This window comes from Bufo gargarizans, chromosome 7 (assembly GCF_014858855.1).
Source record: "Bufo gargarizans isolate SCDJY-AF-19 chromosome 7, ASM1485885v1, whole genome shotgun sequence".
Classification (NCBI taxonomy): domain Eukaryota; kingdom Metazoa; phylum Chordata; class Amphibia; order Anura; family Bufonidae; genus Bufo; species Bufo gargarizans.
Window position 1 is genome coordinate 43,782,181 of NC_058086.1, and position 27,288 is coordinate 43,809,468.

The 27,288-nt window shown below is 44.3% G+C and overlaps 1 protein-coding gene across 1 annotated transcript in view; it reads right to left on the reverse strand.

The window, feature by feature from the left end:
* SGIP1 (SH3GL interacting endocytic adaptor 1) overlaps positions 1–27,288 on the reverse strand; it is a 115,230-nt gene that overhangs the window by 59,778 nt on the left and 28,164 nt on the right. The window contains exons 4-8 of the mRNA XM_044300886.1: positions 22,591–22,647; positions 22,272–22,329; positions 21,137–21,312; positions 7,028–7,039; positions 1,295–1,319 (exon numbers count right to left, since the gene is read on the reverse strand). Coding sequence (XP_044156821.1) covers positions 1,295–1,319; positions 7,028–7,039; positions 21,137–21,312; positions 22,272–22,329; positions 22,591–22,647 — 328 coding nt within the window. The remainder of the gene's footprint in view (positions 1–1,294; positions 1,320–7,027; positions 7,040–21,136; positions 21,313–22,271; positions 22,330–22,590; positions 22,648–27,288) is intronic.

Below are 27,288 nucleotides of genomic sequence, written 5' to 3' on the forward strand. Positions count from 1 at the left end.
ACATTCTGGCACTGTTCAATCAGTACTGCTAATGTCAGACGATCTAGGGACACACCCCTTTGACAAGAGGAAAGGTAACAACCAGTTGTCACAAGTACCTAGGAGGAATAACAGGAGAACAGCATAAGGCTACATGCACACGACCGTATGTGTTTTGCGGTCCGCAAAAAACGGATGATGTTCCCTATGGCATCCGTTTTTTTTTTTGCGGATCCATTGTAATAATGCCTATCCTTGTCCGCAAACTAGAAAAAAAATAGGACATGCACTATTTTTTGGGCGGAGCAACGGAACGGACATACTGATGCGGACAGCACACGGTGTGCTGTCCGCGTTTTTTGCAGACCCATTGAAATGAATGGGTCCGCATTCTATCCGCAAAAAAAACAAAAAACGGATCGGACACGGAAACAAAATACGGTCGTGTGCATGAGGCCTAACACAGAGCTATGAGAAATGATGCTTCAGAATTGATACTTCATGGGGAATACATGAGATTTCTGTAACTGATAACCTAACCTCTGGATAGGTCATCAGTATCTGATTAGGGGGGATCCTACACCTGGGTTACCCAACGATCAGCTGTTTGAGAAGGCACCAGCGCTCGGAGCACCACCGCAGCCTTCTGGCAGCTTTTCCTACGCCATGTGACGTCACTTTCAACGGTCACATGGTGAAGGCCCAGCTCCGGGCCCATTCAAGTGAATGGAGCTAAGCTGCGAAACCAAGCACGGCCACTATACAATGTACGGCGCTGTGCTTGATGAGCTGAGAGAAGGCCGTGGCGCTACTGCGAGTGCCGTGCCTTCTCAAGCAGCTGATCGTTGGGGGTCCCAGGTGTCGGACCCCCACCGATCAGATACTGATGACCTATCCACAAGATAGGTCATCAGTTAAAAAAAAAAAAATCAGTTAAAAATATCCAGGAGAACCCCTTTAAATAAGACACTTCTATAAAGGCGGTAAAGCACCAAGTGTCTATGATTGGAATGGGTAATTTTTTTTTTTTTTTTTTTTTTACTGATTAGGACAATCTATAATCACTGGTTTTATGAAATGGACAATTAATTTGAACTGGGTGGATGGATGAGATGATATAAGGTCCACCGCCAAAAATCTCCATACAACTACACAGAGCATTGGCATGGTACAGTGGTATCCAGCCAACCTGCGGAGTATTCAGTGAAGGCATCTGTAATGTTCTGCACACTCTATTCTATGATAATGCACTAACAGAGAAGCTATACTAATACAACTCTAGACAGAGAAAATTCCCTCCGATCCTTCTACTTACTTGACAAGTGTCTCTTAATTGTGCCCTATTAATAAAAACAGACACGTATTAAAGCACACGGCATGCACTGGTTATCCATGCACCCTGCAGACACACATTACTATTATATGAAGCTGGTTAGGCAGAGCGGAAAAAAAAAATGTGACACTACAAACTTTAAAGGGAAAGTGTCACCAGCGACATACCTATCCTGCTGTCTGCATGGACACAAGGCTGTAGTCCACCTGATTAAAACGCGGTTTTTCTTTTGTTGATCCGAGGCTCCATTCCCATTCTGGCTGATTTGACTGGGGTTGGCCACAGAAATGAGTGGAGCTCGGGTGCAACAAGAGCAATGGTGATGCCCTTATTGCACCAAAGGCTTGATTTGCATAACTCAGGAATGGAGCCGTGGCTCAACAAAAGAAAAACAATGTGTTAATCAGGTGAACTACAGCTGTGTCTATGCAGAGTTGGATAGGGAGGTCGCTGGTGACAGTTCCCTTTAATCCAAGCACTACATTTTAGTAAGACCTGATGGTTATTCGGGAGCAGAAGAGGAAAGTTATGAAGACACACAATGATCCTTACCGTTACACCAAAACATACAAGAATAGCTTGTCTGTGTTATCAGACTCAAGGATCTGATTATTTGCGGGGATATGAAAGCAGATTTGTTTTATAAGGCCTCTTGCACACGACCGTATGTATTTTGCGGTCCGCAAAAAATACGGATAACATCCATGTGCATTCCATATTTTGCGGAACGGAACAGCTGGCACCTAATAGAACAGTCCTATACTTGTCCGTAATGCGGATAATAATAGGACACGTTTTCATTTTTAGCAGAATGAAAATACGGAAACGGAATACCTTCCGCAAACGGAATGAAAATACGTTTGTGTGCAAGAGGCCTAACTTAGATTTTATCCAGTTGGGGGAAGTGACATCCTCCAGAATATAACGAAAAAACGTGCCCCCAAGAAATGCGGAGTTGCCTGAAGCAGCAAATTTTATACAATATATTTTTCTTATAGTGCAGACGACATATATTTTACCAGTACATCCGGGTTGAGGAGAGGTTCCCTTTTGAAATACAGCTACTATTTTTGGAGGTAGATGGAAAGGTATAACTGGCGTCAGGGTGTCAAAGAGGGGACATCTAAAGCTATAACTGGTGGCAGGGTGTAGAGTATAGGGGCATATGTGCTTCTAGGGGGCACTATGTGGGCATATATGATACTAGGGGGCACTATGAAAGGCCATTTATAATATGAGGGCACTTTCGGGTCCATGATATATACTGAGGACAGTGCAGGGGTTGGGATAAAAAAAAAAAAAAAAAGTGAAATTCATCAGTTTTTAAAAGTCGTTAGAAACTGATGCAAAACGGACAGAAAATGGATGTGCATACTGATGCAAAATGGCCATAAAAAACCGACAGTGTATGGGGCTGTTCACATCTCGTTTTTGTTGTACGTCAGGCAGATACTTTGTGGGCTTATTCACATGAGTGTGTGAAGCAAGATCCTCCATTCTGGACACTGCTCATCTTGCAGGTGTGCACGGCATTATACAGATTTCTAACTTCTACAGGATCATCCTGACATGAAGCTGCTACTATGGTTCTAAGGGTCATACAGAGACACACAGCATTATAAATCAGTATACGGGCTCGTTCACAAGAACGTGCGCTGCCCGTTGTCATATTGCGGACCGCATTTGCCGATCCGCAATACACGGGCACCGTTCAGTGGCCATTCCGCATCACGGATGCGGACCCATTCATTTCAATGGGTCCGCAAATCCGGAGATGCGGAACGGAAGAATGGAACGGAACACTGCGGAGTGCTTTCTGGGGTTCTGTTCCGTGCTTCCGCATTCCACAGACATTAGTCACATTGTAAAAAAAAAAATGCATACAAGCGTATGCAATTTTAGGGTTACATATCTTTTTTTTTTTTTATGTATAAGTTTGTGTCTTTTGTTTAAACAAAAAACAAGTTTTTGTGAAACTTTCTTTTTTAAAATAAAGATTGTCTTATGTTTCCATCTGTCTCCCACTCACTGCAATGTAAGGCTGCTTTCACACTAGCGTTCGCTGGTCCGCTCGTGAGCTCCGTTTGAAGGAGCTCACGAGCGGACCCGAACGCAGCCGTCCAGCCCTGATGCAGTCTGAATGGAGGCGGATCCGCTCAGACTGCATCAGTCTGGCGGCGTTCAGCCTCCGCTCCGCTCGCCTCCGCACGGACAGGCGGACAGCTGAACGCTGCTTGCAGCGTTCGGGTGTCCGCCTGGCCGTGCGGAGGCGTGCGGATCCGTCCAGACTTTCAATGTAAGTCAATGGGGACGGATCCGTTTGAAGATGCCACAATGTGGCTCAATCTTCAAGCGGATCTGTCCCCCATTGACTTTACATTGAAAGTCTGGACGGATCCGTACTAGGCTATTTTCACACTTAGCTGTCCTATGCTAAAAATAATGCAGACGGATCCGTTCTGAACGGAGCCTCCGTCTGCATTATTATGATCGGATCCGTTCAGAACGGATCCGCCCGAACGCTAGTGTGAAAGTAGCCTAAAAAAGAAAAACCAAACGGATACATTTCTAGTATTTTTGCAGGACAGAAAAGTGTGGTATGTTAAGTTATTCAGTCCTGCAAAAAAATAAATAAAAATTTGAACAGAAATGTAAACAATAATGCACTTTTGAGACGTGAAGAGCCCCTGTCTGTTTTTACTGCCAATTTTTTTCACTGTTGTGTAAATGTATCTGAAATCCATCTGAAAGTATATTTGGCTGCATGGTTATATGTGAAACTTGCTGAATGGTGGCTTGAGCGGCATAACTGGTAGCCGATAGCGTTATAAGTGGGTGCAAGTTATCAAGGATATCCATCTATAGACATAATTGGCTGCATGGTGTATTGCAGGGATGCCCAACCTGCGTCCCTCCAGCGGCAGCAAAATTACAACTCCCAGCATGCCCGGACAGCCTACAGCAGGGCATGATGGGAATTGTAGTTTTACAACAACTGGAAGGCAGCAGGTTGGGCATCCCTGGTGTATTGGAATGGTACTGAATGGTAGCAATCATCAGGCTATATGGAGACATAACTGGCAGCAGGGCAACAAGGGATACGACTTGTGACGTGAGACTATCTACAACTGGCCGCAAGGTATCACATATATCCAACTGGAGATATAATAGGCTTTATGGTCACATAGTGAAGTTTGGGTGTATAACTTACTATATGGTGGCCCTTTTGTAGAGCTAACTGATTCGTGAGTGAATAGAGCCTACATGGAGATACAGTTGTGTTCAAAATAATAGCAGCGTGTTTAAAAAAGTTAATAAAGCTCAAAATCCTTCTATTTCCAGACACACAAATGCATTGGGAACACTACACATTCTATTCCAAATCAAAATACGAAAAAAAAATATATCACAAAAAAATTGAAGAAAAGTGGTTACACTGTTCAAAAAAATAGCAGTGTTTGTATACTTCTTTACAAACTCAAACATTCACTATATAAACTGAAAAATGATTGAAGATTTTGCTTTCCTTTGAATCCCGTCACTAATATTTAGTTGTATAACCGCTGTCTCGGAGAACTGCTGGACGTCTGTGCTGCTCGGAGTCACCACCTTCTGCCCCTGTGAACAGGTATTCCAGCCCAGGATGATTGGACTACATTCCACAGTTCTTCTCTATTTCTTGGTTTTGCCTCAGAAACTGCATTTTTAAAGTTGCCCCACAAGTTTTCTATAGGATTAAGATCCGGGGATTGGGCCGGCCGCTCCATAACGTCAATCTTGTTGGTCTGAAACCGAGATGTTGCACGTTTACTGGTGTGTTTGGGGTCGTTGTCTTGTTGGAACACCCATTTCAAGGGCATTTCCTCTTCAGCATAAGGCAGCATGACCTCTTCAAGTATTCTGATGGATTCAAACTGATCCATGATCCCTGATCTGCGATAAATAGGCCCAACACCGTAGTATGAGAACCATCCCCATATCATGATGCTTGCGCCACCATGCTTCACTAGACCCAAAAAGAACAATCTTACTTTCATCAGTCCACAAAATGTCTCTTTAGACCGGTCAATGTGCTCTTTGACAAATTGTAACCTCTTCAGCACATGTCTTTTTTCCCAACAGTGGGACTTTGAAGGGGCTTCTTGCAGATAGCTCGGCTTCACATAGGCGTCTTCTCATTGTAACAGTCCTCACAGGTAACTTTAGACCTTCTTTGATCTTCCTGGAGCTGATTGTTGGCAGAGTCCTTGCCATTTTGGCTATTCTTCTATCCCTTTGAATGGTAGTTTTTCGCTTTCTTCCACGTCTTTCAGGTTTTGGTAGCCATTTTAAAGCATTCACGATCATTTTAGCCGAGCAGCCTATCATTTTCTGCACTTCTTTATATGTTTCCCCCTCTCCAATCAACTTTTTAATCAAATGTACGCTGTTCTTCTGAACAATGTCTGGAACGACCCATATTCCTCAGAATTTCAGAGAGAAATGCACTGTAACCAGCATGTACAACATTTGCTGCCTTCCTTCCTTAAAGAGGACCTTTCACTACTGTACAAACTAAAAACGAACTAGATCAGTGGGCAGAGCGGCGCCCAGGGGTCCGCCTGCACTTACTAGTATGCCTGGGCGCCGCTCCGTTCGCCCGGTATAGGCTCCGTGTCTCAGCTCCGTCTGTTGTACTGGACTGATTTTTTGTAGGAGGCGTGTCCCTTGCTGCAGTGCTGGCCAATCGCAGCGCACAGCTCATAGCCTAGCTATGAGCTGTGCGCTGCGATTGGCCAGCAGTGCAGCAAGGGACACGCCTCCTACAAGAAATCAGTCAGAGGGAGCGCAGACACCGGAGCCTATACCGGGCGAAGTATGCCTGGGCGCCGCTCCGTTCGCCCGGTATAGGCTCCGGTGTCTCAGCTCCGTCTGTTGTACTGGACTGATTTTTTGTAGGAGGCGTGTCCCTTGCTACAGTGCTGGCCAATCCTGCCTGGCTATGAGCTGTGCGCTGCGATTGGCCAGCAGTGCAGCAAGGGACACGCCTCCTACAAGAAATCAGTCAGAGGGAGCGCAGACACCGGAGCCTATACCGGGCGAACGGAGCGGCGCCCAGGCATACTAGTAAGTGCAGGGGGACCCCTGGGCGCCGCTCTGCCCACTGATCTAGTTAGTTTTTAGTTTATACAGTAGTGAAAGGTCCTCTTTAAATAAGGGCAATAATTGCCACCTGTTTTTCAAAGAATGAATGACCTCACTAATTGAACTCCACACTGCTATTATTTTGAACATGGCCATTTCAAAAGGGATTGAATTACAGAGAATCAGCAGCATGCATGTCATGACTGTTGGGTTTCTATTACACCTGCTAGTAAATTATTTGCCATGTAGAAATATAAATTTCTACCAAAAACAGTGATCGATCAGGTTAGTGATGTCTGACTGCTATTTTTTTAAACATAACTGTATACCTGGTGGCATGAGAGATATAACTAGGAGTGAAGCTGTTCTGAAATAAAACTGGTTGCATGGCTTATGAGGAGGTATACTGGTTAATGTCCTGCAAACATCATAGGCTCGAGGAAGCTGCAATCCAGGTACTGCTAAGAAGGAAACTCAACCCTGGCTTGGCAAACAAAAGCAAAGCCTCAATTCAAATATCCCATTATCACATACAAAAAAAATATACATAAGAAGTGAGAAATATCAGATATGTAGCAACTCTTATCTTACCGGGCTACGTCTCTGCGGCCAGCACAAGGGAAGAGAGAAGACACACCTAGTCAAAGAGTGATACATGAGTGATCACTAACACACAAACCACTGGGTCCCCACCATCAATAACACAGTCAGGGCAGAGATCCATTCCTGCTTTTCAGTACCATTTAATCCTGTCCAAATCTGCATATCATATCAATACTGCTGGAAACCAAAAGAATTACAAATGCAGCTTTGGGTGTGACTGGAGAAACATGGATGACAGCAGACTGTATGTGATGTCCACAGATTGGTCTGTCACCAGAACTGTCCTATTAAAGAGATGTTAATGGACGGATCTGCACAAACTAAATGGCCTCGTCGCTATGTAAACTGAAGGCGCTTGAGCCCCTCCGGAATCAGGGGGTTCAAGTGATGGTAAGGAAACCTCGAGTGAGTCCTTTTTGCATTCTGGATTTGCCTCATTTTTATAGGGGGAGCCTCATGAGGTGCACCCACCAACTTCTCTTCAGCAGTGCATCTAAGGTTACTTTCACACTAGCGCTTGATCGGATCCGTTCTGAACGGATCCGATCATATTAATGCAGACGGAGGCTCCGTTCAGTACGGATCCGTCTGCATTAATAACTTAGAAAAATTTCTAAGTGCGCAAGATGCCTGAGCGGATCCGTTCAGACCTTCAATGGAGGACGGATCCGCTTGAAGATTGAGCCATATGGTGTCATCTTCAAGCGGATCCGTTCCCATTGACTTACATTGTAAGTCTGAACGGATCCGCTCGCCTCCGCACGGCCAGGCGGACAGCTGAACGCTGCAAGCAGCGTTCAGCTGTCCGCCTGGCCGTGCGGAGGCGAGCGGAGCGGAGGCTGAACGCCGCCAGACTGATGCAGTCTGAGCGGATCCGCTCCATTCAGACTGCATCAGGGCTGGACGGAGGCGTTCAGGTCCGCTCCTGAGCTCCTTCAAACGGAGCTCACGAGCGGACCGACGAACGCTAGTGTGAAAGTAGCCTTACAGGGCAACACTTTAAAGGGCTCATGTACATGACAGTAGAATTTTGCGGAACAGAACGTCCGGCCCATTATTGAACAGTCCCATCCTTGTCCGCAATAAGGACAATGATAGGAGATATTCTATTTTTTTGCGAGGCCGCAGAACAGACATGCATCTCTCGCAGCCCCACTGAAGTGAAATGGTCAGCATCCAACCCGCAAAAAATGCAGATCGGATGTGGACAAAAAATAAGTTCATGTGCATGAGCCCTAAATGTGGAGAATTTTGCCTTTACAGATATCATGTCTTGTTTTATACAGAAGAAAAAAAACGTAAAAACATGACTGTAAGAAAGAAAAGGAAGCATTAATATGGTTACCACCACCAGTTCTGCAGGTCCGCTTGCTGGAGGTATGACCCCAGTCATGTGGATCCGATCTTTATGCACATTTACAGCATATCTAATCGTAAAGAGTAATTCCACTCAAATGCTTTCTCAAAGGGACATAATCAACATTAAAAGAAAAATCAAGGTACTGATTGTGCCGCTTCAGTACCAGTCAGGACTATCATATCATCATTAAAGAACTTTATTAAAATATTTGCCAGTCCCCTTCCCATTCACTCATATAGAGCCAACTTTCTAGATGCCAAGAACAGCCTCCGCTCTTCAAACCAGTACCTGATGGGTATGTGTGTGGGGGGCAGCCATGCGCCCTACTGTTGTCACGGCCATGGCCATGACCTTGACTCCTTAACCGCATGCGGTTGCCTGTGGTTTGTTTTTGGTTGTTCAACCACAGGTGAGGGCTGCTTGCGTGTTGCCTCACTTGTGGTTGCCGCGGGCAACAAGTGGTTGGAGATTGTCGCAGATAGCAGCCTGAGCTGGTGCTAGGCAGCTCGCGGCATCTTCATGCGGTTACACCTAGCTACCTCTTTGTTAGGGGTGTGTGTGTGTGTATGTGTGCACTAGGGTTTGTTATTGTGTGCACTACCCCTTTTAGTGGTGTTTTCCCTTCCCTGGTGATGGAAGGGTTAACTCCCTTTCTGTGTGTGTGAGACACTGGGTGTGTCTGTGTGGGTGTGGCCACTTAGGCCTATATAGCCTCTGTGTTTAGCATGGCTCAGTAGGTTGCTTCAGCCATGCTTAGCTGGAGCAGCCTCCTGTGGATACCATCTTCCAGTAAGGGCCACCCTTCCGGTCATAGTATCCATATCCCTGATGTTTAGTTTATGTCCGTTACCTTTGGGTTTTTATTGCAGCTATGGATGTCCTGGTCCCTGTGTGTCTTTATGTGTGTGCTGTTTACCTTTGTTTGTGTGGACAGCGTTTTCAGAGCACGGGTTCCAGTCAGCAAGGCTGTGGCAGGTTTGTGTGGAACTGTTTGGGTTCACCTGTCATGTTCATAGTTCTGTTTATGTTTCCCTTCTTTCATGCTGCTTGGCCAGTGAGACTCCTGCTCCTCCGTGCCTAGGAGGAGTAGGTTGTCTTACCCTGCTCCTTAGTTCAGGGCTATCCTGAGGGCTTGCAGGGACTATTAGGTTCCAGAGTATGAGCCCTCCTACCACCAGGGTCGGCTCATACAGACAGGAGACAGGGTCAGCGTTAGGGACGCAATAGGAGGTGACCTGCTCCCTAATTCTGTTGCCCTGACCAAGTAGCAACTGGACATTTCTGAGCATCGCACGGCTGAGGGTTTTCCCCATCCTCAGCCGTGACAACTGTGTTGTGTCAATTCATATATTGTGGCAAAAATTATCTTTAGGATCGGGCACAGAAATCGCATAGAAACCGTAAGACGTATGGGAGACAATGGGTTCAATCAATGGGAATCAATCAATACTACAACTACACTCGCTGCACAAAAATATTCAGATTTTTTCAAAAGGCTTTTTTTTTTTTTTTTTTTTTTACACAATGATCTCATTTTTTTTATCCATGACCAGTGTTTTAAAGGGAATATGTCAGCAGGAAATTCACTGTAAGACCCGGCCCGCTGCCGGCTCAGCTGAATGTAATGATACCCTTCACTCAGCGATCACTTGCTTCATTCTGGAGAAAAAGTAAAGTACTTTTAATCTATATGCAAATGAGCAGTTAAGTGCACTGCGGTCGTGCACCGTTGCTCCTCCTTCTCCCTCTTAATTAGCAGGGCAGGTTCCTGCAAAGTCACCTTGCCTGGTCCTGTTATAGAGGGGTTCCATTAAACAACTTATTCCTTATATGACCGTTGGGGTCCCACAATGATCAAGACAAGGGGGTCCCATGTTCCCTTGTCTGCATGGAGCGCCAGACATGCATGTGCACTGCTGTTTCATTCAGCTCTATGGGGTTGCTGGGGATAGATTAGCGATTGTACTCAGCCGCTCTATTCAAACGTGGGAACATAAGCCCTGTTGTTGTGATTGGCGGGGGGCCCCAGTGGTCGGACCTCTGCTGATCAGACACTTATCCTCTAGCCCAGCTGTAGCTTCACAGCAGCCACACATTGGAGACCTGCTGATCTATACAATATCCAAATGTACTACAAAAAGGGCAATGTTTGCAGCTAAATGCTACATAAATAGTTGAGCCACTCTATTAATCCTTTGTTTTACTGATTTAGAGTTATATATTGTTTCGTCCTTTAGTCACATCCAAACTTAAAACGAAAAAATTCTGCAGATCCCTTCATCTGTTCTTCAGGGGATCTATGGATAGAATGTGTCGGCAGATAAGAACCATTTGGCCCATCTAGTCTGCCCAATATATCTGAATCCTATGAATAGTCCCTGGCCCTATCTTATATGAAGGATAGCCTTATGCCTATCCCATACATGCTTAAACTCCTTCACTGTATTTGCCGCTACCACTTCTGCAGGAAGGCTATTCCATGCATCCACTACTCTCTCAGTAAAGTAATACTTCCTTATATTACTTTTAAACCTTTGCCCCTCTAATTTAAAACTGTGTCCTCTTGTGGTAGTTTTTCTTCTTTTAAATATGCTCTCCTCCTTTACCGAGTTGATTCCCTTTATGTATTTAAAAGTTTCTATCATATCCCCTCGGTCTCTTCTTTCTTCCAAGCTATACATATTAAGGTCTTTTAACCTTTCCTGGTAAGTTTTATCCTGCAATCCATGGACCAGTTTAGTAGCTCTTCTCTGAACTCTCTCTAGAGTATCTATATCCTTCTGGAGAAATGGATAAGGCTCCTTTCACATCTGCGCTTTCCCTTTCCGCTATTGAGATCCGTCATAGGATCTTAATAGCGGGGGGACGCTTCCGTTTTGTCCTCATTTATTGTCATTAGGGACAAAACTGAACTGAACTTAACAGAACGCACCAGATTGCATTCCGGTCCGTTTGGTTGCGTCCCCATCGCGGACAGAATAATGCTGCTACCAGCATTTTTCTGTCTGCGATGTGGTGCGGAGCAAGACACACAATTTAAGTCAATGGGGACGGATTTGTTTACTCGGACACAATAGAAAACTAATCCCTCCACCATTGACTTACAATGGTCTTAGAGATCTAGAGATCCGCCTTTGGTATGTTAAAGAGAATACAACCGGATCCGTTCATAACAGATGCAGATTGTTGTATTATCATGACGGAAGCGTTTTTGCTGATCCATGACGGATCCAGCAAAAACGCTGGTGTGAAGGAAGCCTTAAATGGGTTTTGCAAGAATGTTTAATTTTTTTTTTCATTTTTTTTTTTTTTTGCAAAACTCGCATTCTGTCAGACCTGCAAAGGGAAGATGCTTCCGATTCAGACTCCCTACTATCTGCCTGCGACGCTCTACTGGGTCCTTCTATATCACAGGCCACAGCAGTGTCAGCCTCCCCTTACGTCATGACAAATGGCCACATGGTCGCTAGGGGAGCCTGACACTAGCACGGCCCGTGATTGGCTGCGGCGGTCGAACCAGATGTTGTGTATTAGTATATAGATTTAAAGGGGTTGTTTCATAAAAGACAAAATGTGACTAGTGGAGCGATCTACTCTTAGCACCCCAAGCAAACAGCTGATTTTGCCAGTGGGAGTCACGGCCAACCGGTCACATCCTCGGGGGAACAAGACCAACACCTCTCAACCATCAATACAGAAACATACATAGCATTCTGCCAATGGAAAAACTGCAAAATAAAATACACTTGTCATTTTTTATGCATCCTGTACCTCCAATTGGGATTATCATCCCTCATTCATGGCACCATTTGGCAGAAAACCATAATTATGCCATGCTTGTGTTGTGCATAGATTAAAGGGGTTGTCCGAGTTATGAAAAAAAAATACAGCACAGAAAATCTGATGGGCAGCAATATATAACTAAGTTAAGCAAGTTTTATGCAAAAAAATAAATAAAATATGTTTCCTAATTTTCCTGGTTCTTTTCTGGCCCTTTGTTTACATGCAATAAAAACAATCTCTGCCCCTCCCCCTGCTCTGCTAAGGGAGTGAATACAAGAGCTGCCCTGAGTGACATGTCTGCCTGCTGGGAGAATCAGCAGTATGTTGTATGTGTAGGACTAGAAGTCCCAGCTGTATAATGACACTGCTAAGGGAGTGGCTACAAGAGCTGCCCTGAGTGACAGGTCTGTCTGCTGGGAGACTCTGCAGCATGTTGTATGTGTATAACTACAAGTCCCACCTGTATATTGACACTGCTAATACACACAGGATCTTCCCCACCTTCTTGTGCAATGCTCTCTCTAGTCCTTCAGCTCCTGTGCCCAGAATTGTCACTGCTGCAGATACCCAGTGTGTGCAGCTGAAGGGGTTAAGAATCCTAGGACAGAGCAGACGGCAGTGAAGGGGGGCGTGGCCAGCACAGTGAGGTCTGGTTTACAGGCTTGTAAACAAACTTTATCAGAGCAGGGAGAGAAGCTGACATCACAGGTCATGTGACCCTCAGTGAAATCTGAGAAACCAGCCACGGCAGATAAAGTGAGTTAATTGGAAAGTTGTTATATTTGCCCAGTTAGGAACATAGAAAAAACAAAAAAATAACTCGGACAACCCCTTTAAAAGGAATTCTCCAGGCAAAAACCGACGCACCGTTTTATGTCCAATTAAGGGCCTAAAGGGGCGGAGCATAAGACAGGGATTTAACAACACCAACAAAAGGACTCCAGAGTCATTCTCCGCCCCCGCAGGCCCAGCGTTAGGTATTACCTGCAATGTTCCTTTACATGTTTTCTCCCCCAAGTGATTTTACAGAGAAGTGTGAAAAAAAATAATCTTAAATACAAACCAGTGGACAAATTACAACATAAAAAAGAAAATGAAGTAAATACAAATCTTTATAGCTTACCGGACTTTTCCTCTACAAAATGAAGCACATTGAAATGAAAAAAATAAGCACACAAAATGAGAAATACTTGATTAGTGGTCAAACTCACCAGCACACAAGATCAAATCCATACGACATATTTAAGGTTATGATGTCATTCAACAAAAATGCCTATATGTATATATAATACACTCACTGATAAAAAAATAAGGCACCAAGAAGGAGCAGCTGGAAATACACATTCTATGTGTGGCTGTAATGATATATGTACAGTAAGTGATTACACTATTAGAGCTAAAGGAGAAGTTTATTGGGAAAACTTTACAATTAAAAGGAGGCTCTAGGACCCTGTTGTGCCGTCTCTAGCCTGGATACAAGATGAGATACGGCCTCTAGCCTGGATACAAGATGAGATACGGCCTCTAGCCTGGATACAAGATGAGATACGGCCTCTAGCCTGGATACAAGATGAGATACGGCCTCTAGCCTGGATACAAGATGAGATACGGCCTCTAGCCTGGATACAAGATGAGATACGGCCTCTAGCCTGGATACAAGATGAGATACGGCCTCTAGCCTGGATACAAGATGAGATACGGCCTCTAGCCTGGATACAAGATGAGATACGGCCTCTAGCCTGGATACAAGATGAGATACGGCCTCTAGCCTGGATACAGGATGAGATACGGCCTCTAGCCTGGATACAGGATGAGATACGGCCTCTAGCCTGGATACAGGATGAGATACGGCCTCTAGCCTGGATACAGGATGAGATACGGCCTCTAGCCTGGATACAGGATGAGATACGGCCTCTAGCCTGGATACAGGATGAGATACGGCCTCTAGCCTGGATACAGGATGAGATACGGCCTCTAGCTTGGATCCAAGATGAGATACGGCCTCTAGCTTGGATCCAAGATGAGATACGGCCTCTAGCCTGGATCCAAGATGAGATACGGCCTCAAGCCTGGATCCAAGATGAGATACGGCCTCAAGCCTGGATCCAAGATGAGATACGGCCTCAAGCCTGGATCCAAGATGAGATACGGCCTCAAGCCTGGATCCAAGATGAGATACGGCCTCAAGCCTGGATCCAAGATGAGATACGGCCTCAAGCCTGGATCCAAGATGAGATACGGCCTCAAGCCTGGATCCATAGATGAGATACGGCCTCAAGCCTGGATCCAAGACGAGATACGGCCTCAAGCCTGGATCCAAGACGAGATACAGCCTCAAGCCTGGATCCAAGATGAGATACAGCCTCAAGCCTGGATCCAAGATGAGATACAGCCTCAAGCCTGGATCCAAGATGAGATACAGCCTCAAGCCTGGATCCAAGATGAGATACAGCCTCAAGCCTGGATACAAGATGAGATACAGCCTCAAGCCTGGATACAAGATGAGATACAGCCTCAAGCCTGGATACAAGATGAGATATGGCCTCTAGTGTGAACACAAGATGAAATACCGCCTCTAGCCTGGATATACAAGATGAGATAAGGTTGGGCATGGAGGCATACAGGTTCTGTGTATCCTGCTGCACATTTGCCCACAGGTGTCACAACTGGGCCTGTAGATCCTTCACATTCGTAGGTTGCTGAAGCTGCCTCCCTCGCTGGTCTCATAAATGCTCGATTGATGATACATCTGGTGACCGGGCAGTGAAGTGTTGTAATCTGGCAGACACATTTCTGGGAAACCCTTGCAGTATGTGGGCGAGCACTGTCCTGCTGAAAAATGCCTGATGGAAGTCCTGCCATGAGAGGAACACATGTGGCGGCAATATGTCCTGCACATATGGCTGAGCTGTTAGTGCCCGTTGTATCACTACTAGGGGTGACTCCAAAGCAAAGGCCAAACTGAAGCGCTCACTGCAAGGCCTCTATACTGGAACCTGGGCGTCATCGGATCCCAAACAGAATCTGTATTGATCGCTAAAGTCAACACTGTTCCAGTCTATAGTTTTCCAGGTTTTTTGTTCACGACACTACTGAAAACGAAGGCAATGGTGGATGGCTGTCAATGGCAGGACATGTAATGGAAACTGACACCGAAAGTGCCTTTTAAGCACCTAGTAAGGTCCAAGCAGAGACAGGGGGTTGTAATGAAGGTGCCACCTGTGCCTGGATGGTAGACAACAAAACTGTGAGAGCTGCTCATGCTAGTCAGCGGATCAATTGATCCTCTCTGCTGGTGATCTGTCTGTCTGGCCCGTCCAGAGGCTGTTCACTGTGTGTGCGTGCCGTCATGTAACCAGCTAGGTCAGAACGGCCTAGATGGCGGGAAATTCGTGGGAACGACCGTCCTGCTTCTCTCAGTCCCTCTCATAGTTTGTCAACTGGGCAAAATGTCTTTGAGAGTGTCGTAGAGGCAAGTCTAGCAATCAACAATCTCTCACCAAGTGGTGCACTACCAAAAAGTAGCCTTTGACAGCCTTTTCGTAGGGCAGCAGGGGAAACACTTTTAGGCCCTCATGCACACGACCGTATTTTGTTTCCGTGTCCGATCAGTTTTTTTTGCGGATAGGATGCGGACCCATTTATTTCAATGGGTCCGCAAAAAACGCGGACAGCACACCATGTGCTGTCCGTATCATTATGTCCGTTCCGTTGCTCCGCAAAAAAAATTGTGCATGTCCTATTTTTTTCTGCCATATGGGCAATTTGCGGACCGCAAAACACATACGGTCGTGTGCATGTAGCCTTAGGGTAAGACCCAGTGTCTAATCAGACCACATCTGTCATTATTTACATATCTGCCTGAGACATTACTGCAGGGCGAGTTTTGCAGCAATTTGACATCTCTCTGGGTGCGTTATTTGTCAATGGGTGCACATCTGACACATATATAAATATATATATATATATATATATATATATATAAAAAAAAATATACACACACACATACATACTATATATCATCATTCACGTTTTTACATTGGATACTGGATCACATAGAATAGGGTGACTTTGCTGCAGCTCACTTGTCTACTTTGCTGTGTAGACCGGGTCAGAGTCATATTGTCATCACACGCCAGGGTCAGCAGAGTCATCTCATTATCATTAGAAGACATGGCCAGCAAAAGATATCTCATTATTATTAGCGGACGGGGTCTGCAGAGTCATCTCATTACATTAGAGGGCAACGTGAACAGAGTCATCTCATTACCATCATAGGACAGGGTCAGCAGAGTCATTTTATTATTATTAGAGGGCAGGTGAGCAGAGTCATCTCATTATCTTTAGAGGGCAGCATGGCATTGGAGTCGACCAACCCAAATATGTGCGCTCATCTGTCTACAATCCATCTTTCTTGGGGCAGGCCACCTTCATGGGAGCTTCGAATCCCCATCAAATTTTAAGTGGCTTTGGTTGAGTGACCAATGCAGCCATTGTCTGGCCTCAGTGGTCACATGTACCGGAATGACATGTCACTGCTAGTGGCTAGACGGCTGAGGCCAACAATTCTGGTTTTGGCAGAGACCCAGCACTGGTTTAAGTGGGTTTGCAGACAGGTGAGTGTTTATATATATATTTTTAACTGGGCCCAAATCTTGAGTATTGAGTTTATTGGCTCCTAGTCTACACAACCCCTTTTGACAGATGACAGCTCTGTTGTACTGCTGGAGGCCTACACACATATAGGCCTTGCATAAAGCTCTGCTGCTGTCCCCTGGTCTGTGAGGTAGCGGCTGTTCTCCATCTTTTCCTAGAGAAGCATTTGCTTCCATTTATTACAACTGCCACACACCCAGTTACACCGTCTACACAAACAATAGAGGAACACTGGGGCAGATTTATAAGCTTAACATTTAGAGCTGTATTATACCAACAGATTATCTGACCAATCATTGGTCAGATGACCGTTTACACACACAGATCTTTTGTAATGCACACAAACTTTTGGCCTGATTGGACAGAAATTAGTCAGATAATCTGTTGGTGTAATACAGACGTTAGACAGTGCATACCAAAGGCTCCCTTACTCTCTCCGAGTCATGCTCAGCACCTTAATCAGGTAATTATGGGAAACATGCTGCTTAATCCCGATAATGGTAAATCTGCTTCTCCATCCAATATGGCCGCCCCCAAGAACAGTTTTTCAAACAGAAAATAAATGGCAAAAACATTTTTCTTTTTCTCTTCCGCAGACTTACATCTAATTACTGAAATGATTATTAAATACATGAAACAATCCCTTTAAAATGAGGGCACCTCAGCCAAATAATAGTACTTTTTTTTCTTCATTCTCTCCAGTAAATTTTGACATTGCGTATTCTGTACTGCAAACATTTGTACATGTGAAAAAGACTCATCCAGGGAGTCACAGTAAGGTCTATTCAGAGGAGACAAGATGTTCTAGAGGACAAGAAAATCCTGCAATCCTGTTGAACGGCTTCCTCTTATATCAATGACTCCATTACAAAGCTTTGTTAAAAGGATTGTCCAGGAAATAAAAAACAAGAACAATATTCACTTGTTTAATTACCCCCCGCCGATCCAGCACTGATGCTCCGGTGGTCCATGACGGTTTTTGTTTATTTTCTTGCAGTTATGTCGTACCCAAGAGCAAGGTGACCACTTCAGCCAATCACTAAGCTCAGCTGTGCTGCTAGCATGTCCAGCACCAGAGCGCTGCGCTCAGTGATCGGCTGCAGAGGTCACGTGGATGCAGAGCAAGTCATCACTGCAGGGAAACAAAAAAAACACTGGTGGAAAACACCGGAGCAGCGATGCTGAAGAGGCAGGGAAGTTATCAGGCGAGTAATAGTTGATTTTAGACTATTTTCTTCTTCATTTCTTGATATCTTGGACAACCCCTTTAAAGTTCTTAAGGATCCAACCTATTCTGGAATTCGAGATGCAGTTATTTTCTTTTTTTGTTTTTCATCTCCGCACTTTTTTTAATTTTTCTAGCGACATAGACATACATTGGCTGATTTTTTGTGTAACGACTTGTATTTTAAAATGGCACCATTGTGGGGTTTGTCTAACGTATTGTGTACCTTTCAATAATTTATTTAATTTTATTGGGGGGGGGGGGGGGGGACCATTATTTTATAAGTTTTATTTTTATGTTGTTCACTGCGAGTTATAAATTAAATGATCACTTCATACTGCGTCTCAGTACAACTGTGGTGATGTTAAATTTATTGCTATTTTTATGTTTTTCTACTTTTACACAATAAAAATAATACGTTGTTCCTGTGTCGTTGCATAACATTTTAATTTTTTTAATTGATGGAAAAGTGCGCGCTTGTGTTTTAAAAAAATTAATAAAAAATGTAAAGTCCCAGTTGAGGACTTGAAAATGTGATCTTCCTATATCTATATAACACACTGCAATACTTCAGCATGGCAGTGTATTGTCACTTACAGTAAAACTGACATAACGCCAAAGGCAGTGCCTTAGGCATCAATACATGGAAGGCCAGATGGTCACAGTTAGGACCCAGACTGCCAAGGTAACCCTTCAGCACCCCACAGTACCATGAGAGGGGTGGGTAATGGGGTGACAGAGGGAGCCATGCTGTGATCAGATGCTGTTATCAGCCGCGGCTTTTATAAAATCCCATTCACACATTGCAGTTGTAAATGTTTTGATTTGAGGATACTTATTTTTTTTTGCAGATTTTTACACAGGTTTTATCATGGATTTCAAAGCAAACAATTCGGTTTTCCATAAAATTAATTCTGAAAACTTTCATGGCATTGACCACAAATGTTAACATGCAGTCTGAAACGGGATTCACCTGGATAGCAGTGCATGCCATTGCGAAACACAACAGCCATCACACTGGAGACTATCAGGCCTCAGCAATTAACATGAAGTGCTCCAGTTTCGGAGGGGACAGACAGTGACAGAGCTGTGACAAGTGGGTGTCAGGGCTGCGTGTGTGGGGGCGCAAGGAGTAATCTTTCTTCTAGCAAGAGCACAGCATTAGCCTGCAAGAAACAAGAGCGATCTGACAAGAGGGAGATGCCATATATACTGCCCTGTACTGTAGCGGTGCCCATACATCCAACCACAACACTGGAATACGCACGGTTTCAGCATTTTTCTTATACATTTTCCAATAAACATTTTGTATCAATTCTTTACGACTTTCAAGACCTCTGCTTGCTGTCCTTTAATTGGAACCACCATAATTTAAAGGGATTCTGTCACCCAGATTATGCTTATACAGTCATTGGTAGGGTCTGCTAGATCTCATGTAGCAGAATGATGTAGTTTATGCAGAAAATCGATTTTTATAAAAGTGTAAATTACCTCTGAAAAGAGCCCAAGCGGCTGTTCCTAACATCTATGGAGCCCTGCCGCGCCCAAAGGGGCCCAATGCCGTCCCGCATCCCAAAGTCCCCTTCTTGATCCCCCGACGTCACTCAGAAGAATCGCTGTAATCTTGCGCTTGCGTGTGTATGCTGCACGTTAGGGCCCGCGTGGTCTTCCATCCCTTTGCTGGCATCAGCCTCAGGGCATGGACTGTGCATGCGCCAGCTGTCTGCGCACTTTGATTGGCAGGGCCAGGCATTAGGATGTTTTCATTGCCTGGCCTTGTCAAAGTGCAGAGGGTGCGGCAGTTGCAGAGAGAGCAGAGTCTCTAGGTGTAATGGTAACGCCCCTGTTGCTCCTAGAGGCTTATTTTCATATATTAAAACATCATTTTTCTCAGCAATGCGAGCACATATGAACATGGGAGCAACACAGATGTCTTCAACTGCCAAGTGCACATGTAACAGGTCAGCCAGAGTCATAGGGGAAAATCTGCTGACAGATGCGCCCTTTGAAATTTGCACTGGATCCTTTATTCTATACAACGGGCTGGTGCGTGCCAAGGACACCCATTTGGCACACACGGGGCGAATATGGGCCTATGATAGTTCACAAACATAATGGAAACACAGCCCAAGATGAACCAAAATCAGTAAGGTAATGATTGGAATAGCACCCCCCCCCCCCCTCCCTCTATGGAGCCGGTTATGTGATCCCTTTCAACCAATCATATGAGAAGGATGGACGGTTGTACATATAGCGTGGACTCTCCTATGGCCCCATTGAGAGCCTGGTGACAGCTGCTACTGTATTCATAAAAAGGACATCCATATGATGAATGTCCTGACATAAAGATCAGTCAATATGGACAGATTCAATCCTAATGCACAAATGTAATATAATACAAAGAAATGCCACAGAACTAAACCTAAACGCAACAAACGCCACTTTTCTATGCAAATTTCAAAGAAACCCATAAAGAAAACTATTGGTAAACCAAGAGAAACAAGAAGATTTTATACTTTAAACATGATGGCAGATCCCACTTTCATCTCTTTGTCAGGTCCTCCATTCCCAGGCACTGCACTTGTCCATATGGTGTTTAGGTACGTGTCACATGATGCCAGGACCCAAGGTTTCCAGCAAAACATTGCCCAGAGCATCACACTTTCTCCACCGGCTTGTCTTCTTCTCATACAGCTCCCGGTGCCAACTCTTTCCCAAATAAGCAACGGACACCAAGTGCAACCATGGCCTAGTCAACAGTTGTCCCTCTCTGGTCCACTTTGGCAGGTACTAACCACTGCACACTAGGAAAACCCCACCAGGCAGGCTGTTTTGGAGATGCATTGACCCGGTCGTCAGCACATCACAATTTGGCCCTCGGATCCTTACGCTTGCCCATGTTTCCTGCTTCCGACAAGTCAATTTAAACTAACTGCTTGCTTGCTGCCTAATATATCCCACCCCTTGACAGGCACTACCGTCACAAGATAAGTCAATGTTATTCACGTCTTTATGTTACGGCTGATCCATATATAATATTAGTACCATACAGATGTTTCGTAGAGACACTCACCACTGGGGAAGGGGACAGTGCAATGTTTCCTATGGAGGCTTTTAGCTCGTCCACCGTGGCGGCACTCTTCAGGCTGTCTTTGGCCTGCAAAGGCTTTATCCTGATATTGAACTTCTTGCGAGACTCTTGTTCTTCCTCAGACTCACTTGAGGAATAGAAGTGTTTTCCTTTGGTAGGTGAAGCACAGTTAAAGATCATTCAGTTTAGGATGAGAAGACATGCCGATAATGTTAACCCTATAATGATCAGGCCTGTCTGGATCTGAATGACATACTACATTTATTTATTTTTTCGTTTTCGACCTCTGTTTCAAGCAACAGAAGTTAAAATTTTTCCTCCATTGTTTGGGTATATATATTTAAATTACTGCATAATTTATAAGATTTTGACCATATAATATAGCATTTTTTTTGCCATATTTATTTCTAGCTTATGTTTATTTATACTCTTCAAGTTTCACACGTAATATACCCTGTTAAATTAGTTCTTTAGATTATTAAAGGGGTTATCTGAGACTAAAAAATGTCTACCATATGCCCGGGCCCCTCACACTGAATATACTTACCTGGCTCCCCGCTGCTGCTTCTCCCCGCGGGCGGATGAAAACATGCAGTTCCAGTCTTGCGCGCTCCCGTGGGTCTACCCTCCAGTCCGTGGCTTATTTACTTCCTCTCCAGAATGGGTGTGATCATCTGCTCCGCTGCAGCCAATGACTGGTGTCCACAGGAGACAAATCATGGCTGAAGCCGGGTTTTGGTTGCAATGAAGCAGATAACCCTGCCCATACTGGGGAGTAAATAAGATGCGGACCGGAAGATGGACACATGGGAGCTGGCACACAGAACCACAGCAGCAGGGACTAGGCAAGTATGGTTCTTTCCATAGCAGAGGCAGGCTGCCGGCCACTTGGCTGTCATTAGACAGCCAAACATTCGATCCAGTCCTGGACAGGACACCAGTCTGGGGCTTATTCTACAGTGCTGCAAAAAAACACAGAAATCGGATGGTTGTTATTGGAAACGGTCAACATGCTTCAGTAAGCTACACTTCACTGAAAGCAAACCACCAGAGTCAGATACTGAGACAGCAAAAAATTAGATATTTCAGCTCCAGAGTACATGCAACAAAAGGATATAGCCAGGCTCCATATCAGGCCTGATGCTGTAGCCCTCCTCATCCACTTCTGGACTAGTCTGTAAAATAAAACGCAATACATTTTCTAATTCTAATCTCATGTTTTGGCCGCAGGAAAATCAAACACAAATAATAAGAGAGTTTCATCTCCTGATGCAATAAGTACATCCAGGCAACTGTCCATCATGGAGATCTTGCAGGCTGCCCCTACTGTTCTGGGCAGTCAAAGGAAATTTGCAAACAATGTTTCCTTGGTTTGCCCCAATTATGTAAGGACATTAAATCAATATATAAGGAATAGTCAAGATTATATGACTTACATATCGCTCCCAGTCAATCTCTGCATAGAATCCATTTGGTGCTCCATTTGCTTTCTTCTAAAAATGCAAAAAACAATTTACAGTTAAAAAGACAAAATACAATGAATATGGAGTTCACTACTGCTCCCTATTGCTGCTGAACAGTTGCGACTATGGGGGGTAGCAGTCTCACTAGCAACAATGGTGGGTACTTGTCCTTATATTAGTATAAGGGGTCCGACTCGACATTGCATAATATATATACACACACAAAACATATATACAATATATAATACATACAACTGGATCTGGCTGTGCATGCTACTGCAAACATACATAGTGGCCTCTGGGCTACTATCAGATCATGAGGGGGGGCCCCAATGATAAAACTATCGTCATCAGTAACGCTTATTAATAACTCCGGCCTTACAAAAGGGGTCTTGCTGGACGGGAGACCCTGTCTCTAACTTAATTGTCGCAGTGTGGTTAAAATGAAAAATCTAGCAACTCTACAATAGGAGTTAATGATTTTTTTTTCTATGGTTTTGTTTTTACAGCTCCTATTCAGGCCCATGTGTCTCCATGGTAACAGACAACAAAAACCATGGGTAGTCTGCCTCTAAAGTAATTGGGGGACAGTTATTAAGACCAGCGTTTTTCACACCCATCTTAAGTCCCTCTGTGCTGCTAGAGGACGCATCAAAGTTATGCAGAGGATAAGGCCTCTAGATAAATTTGTCGCTTTCTCCTGCAGGCCGTGCAACGGCCTTAACCCCTTAAGGACACATGACGTATCGGTACGGCATGTTTCCCGAGTCCTTAAGGACACATGACGTACCGGTACGTCATGTGTTGTTCCGATCACTGCCGTGCGGCCGGCTGTGATCGGAACAAGGTGCCTGCTCAAATCATTGAGCAGGCACCTCGGCTAAATGCGCGGGGGGGTCCCGTGACCCCCCCATGTCCGCGATCGCAACAAACCGCAGGTCAATTCAGACCTGCGGTTTGTTGCACTTTCTGCAGTTTCTGATCGCTGCGGTCCCTGACCGCGGCGATCAGAAACTTTAGTGTGGCGAAAATATATATTTATCACCCCCTCACGCACCTCTGAATGATTTTAGCCCGGTGGGAGGTGCAGGGGGGGTGTTGCGGGCGGTGGGGGCGGTGCGGGAGGTGCGGCAGGCGGGATCGCGATCCCCCGCCCGCCTCCCATTGAATAATCGTTGGTGTAGAGTGGGTATACCAGGGTGCCAGCACATTGCTGGCACCCTGGTATAAACGGCTGACATCGGTGATGCGATGTCAGCCGTTTAACCCTTTCCATACAGCGGTCCGTACGGACCGCTGTATGGAAAAAGTTAACAGTAAGAGGGAGCTCCCTCCCTCTCCGATCGGGGGGCTGCAGTGCCTTTGCAGCCCCCCGATGGGAGAGGGAGAGAACCCCCAGACAGCCCCCCGCAGCCCCGTGCTCACCCTTCCCCGTCTGCGAAGTTCTGAGCAGACGGGGAAGGTTCCCATGGCAACTGAACAGATCTGTGCTAAAAGCATAGATCTGTTCAGTGTAAGTAAAATACAGTACAGAGCCCTATATAGAGTACAGTACTGTATTATACTGACATCAGACCCACTGGATCTTCAAGAACCAAGTGGGTCTGGGTCAAAAAAAAAGTGAAAAAAAAAGTAAAAATCAAAAAACACATTTATCACTGATTAAAAAAATAAAATTCCCTACACATGTTTGGTATCGCCGCGTCCGTAACGACCTGATCTATAAAACGGTCATGTTACTTTACCCGAACGGTGAACGCCGTAAAAATAAAAAATAAAAAACTATGATGAAATTGAAATTTTGTCCACCTTACTTCCCCAAATTTTTTTATAAAAGTGATCAAAAAAGTTGCATGTACGCCAAAATTGTAACAATCAAACCGTCATCTCATCCTGCAAAAAATGAGACCCTACTTAAGATAATCGCCCAAAAACTGAAAAAACTATGGCTCTTAGACTATGGAGACACCAAAACATTTTTTTTGTTTTAAAAATGAAATCATTGTGTAAAACGTACATAAATAAAAAAAATTGTATACATATTAGGTATCGCCGCGTCCGTGACAACCTGCTCTATAAAATTACCACATGATCTAACCTGTCAGATGAATGTTGTAAATAACAAAAAAAAACGCTGCCAAAAAAGCTATTTCTTGTTACCTTGCCGCACAAAAAGTGTAATATAGAGCAACCAAAAATCATATGAACCCTAAACTAGTACCAACAAAACTGCCACCCTATCCCATAGTTTCTAAAATGGGGTCACTTTTTTGGAGTTTCTACTCTAGGGGTGCATCAGGGGGGGCTTCAAATGGGACATGGTGTAAAAAAAAAAAACGTATGGCATTCCTTTCCTTCTGCGCCCTTCTGTGTGCCCGTACAGCGGTTTACGACCACATATGGGGTGTTTCTGTAAACTACAGAATCAGGGCCATAAATAATGAGTTTTGTTTGGCTGTTAACCCTTGCTTTGTAACTGGAAAAAAAAAATTTAAATGGAAAATCTGCCCAAAAAGTGAAATTTTGAAATTGTATCTCTATTTTCCATTAAATCTTGTGCAACACCTAAAGGGTTAACAAAGTTTGTAAAATCAGTTTTGAATACCTTGAGGGGTGTAGTTTCTTAGATGGGGTCACTTTTATGGAGTTTATAATCTGGGGATGCATCAGGGGGCTTCAAATGGGACATGGTGTCAAAAAACCGGTCCATAAAAATCAGCCCTCCAAAAACCAAACGGCGCTCCTTTCACTCTACGCCCCGCTGTGTGGCCGTACAGTAGTTTACGACCACATATGGGGTGTTTCTGTAAACAGCAGAGTCAGGGCAATAAAGATACAGTCTTGTTTGGCTGTTAACCCTTGCTTTGTTAGTGGAAAAAATGGGTTAAAATGGAAAATTAGGCAAAAAAATGAAATTCTCAAATTTTATCGCCATTTGCCAATAACTCTTGTGCAACACCTAAAGGGTTAACGACGTATGTAAAATCAGTTTTGAATACCTTGAGGGGTGTAGTTTCTTAGATGGGGTCACTTTTAGGGAGTTTCTCCTCTAGGGGTGCATCAGGGGGCTTCAAATGGGACACGGTGTAAATAAACCAGTCCATAAAAATCAGCCTTCCAAAAACCAAACGGCGTACCTTTCACTCTACGCCCCGCTGTGTGGCCGTACAGTAGTTTACGGCCACATATTGGGTGTTTCTGTAAACGGCAGAGTCAGGGCAATAAAGATACAGTCTTGTTTGGCTGTTAACCCTTGCTTTGTTAGTGGAAAAAATGGGTTAAAATGAAAAATTAGACAAAAAAATAAAATTCTCAAATTTCCTCCCCATTTGCCAATAACTCTTGTGCAACACCTAAAGGGTTAACAACGTATTCAAAATCAGTTTTGAATACCTTGAGGGGTGTAGTTTCTTAGATGGGGTCATTTTTGGGTGGTTTCTATTATGTAAGCCTCGCAAAGTGACTTGAGACCTGAACTGGTCCCTAAAAATTGAGTTTTTGTAAATTTCTGAAAAATTTCAAGATTTGCTTCTAAACTTCTAAGCCTTATAACATCCCCAAAAAATAAAATATCATTCCCAAAATAATTCAAACATGAAGTAGACATATGGGGAATGTAAAGTCATCTCAATTTTTGGGGGTATTACTATGTATTACAGAAGTAGAGAAACTGAAACTTTGAAATTTGCAAATTTTTCCAAATTTTTGTTATATTAGGTATTTTTGGGTGCAAAAAAAATAATTTTTTTGACTTCATTTTACCAGTGTCATGAAGTACAATATGTGACGAAAAAACAATCTCAGAATGGCCTGGATAAGTCAAAGCGTTTTAAAGTTATCAGCATTTAAAGTGACTCTGGTCAGATTTGCAAAAAATGGCCTGGTCCTAAGGTGTAAAAAGGCTGTGTCCTTAAGGGGTTAAAAGGGTTGTCCAGGTTCAGAGCTGAACCCGGACATAGCCCCTTTCTCTCCCAGGCAGCCCCTCTGAGAGGAGCATCGCAGCATTTCATGTTCCTTTCCTCTACCTTGCTTTGTATAGCGCAGGGAAAGGGCTTTTTTGTTGACATTTTACACACTGCTTGGCGGAGGCTTCCGCCTAGCAGTGTTGCCGGTGACGCCACCTGCACTAATGGGCGGGCTTTAGCGCTGCCCTAGTTGTTTTACAGCCTCCGTCTAGCAGAGACCCAGTACGTCACTGGATCTGCAGAAAATGCCCTTGCAAGGGAGAAATCTAAAGGCTCACCTCAGAGGTGCTGCCTGGGTGAAGAAGAAGATATGTCGGGGTTCAGCTCTGAAACCGGACAACTCCTTTAACTAAAGGTTTAATTAAGATTTAAGCCATTTTCCACAACCAAAAAACGGTGTGCAAAATGACAGCCAGTACGCTTCCCCCTTCCTCTGGAAAAGTCTCAGAATTTGCCGCAAAAATGACGTGTGACAAAATTAATACGCCACTATTGTGGCGTATACAAGTTAATAAATGTCCCCCGTAATTCCTTCCTAATTCACCAAATGTATGCTGGCATAAGAGTTGGGAACAGATTGAAGGGTGTATGTCTGCAGGATCAGACTACACAGGGGTTGGTTGTTGTCTGTTACCATAGAAACACATAGGTCTGCTTAGGGACTGTACAAAACGGTAGTATATTTTTAATAAAACTTAACGCCAAG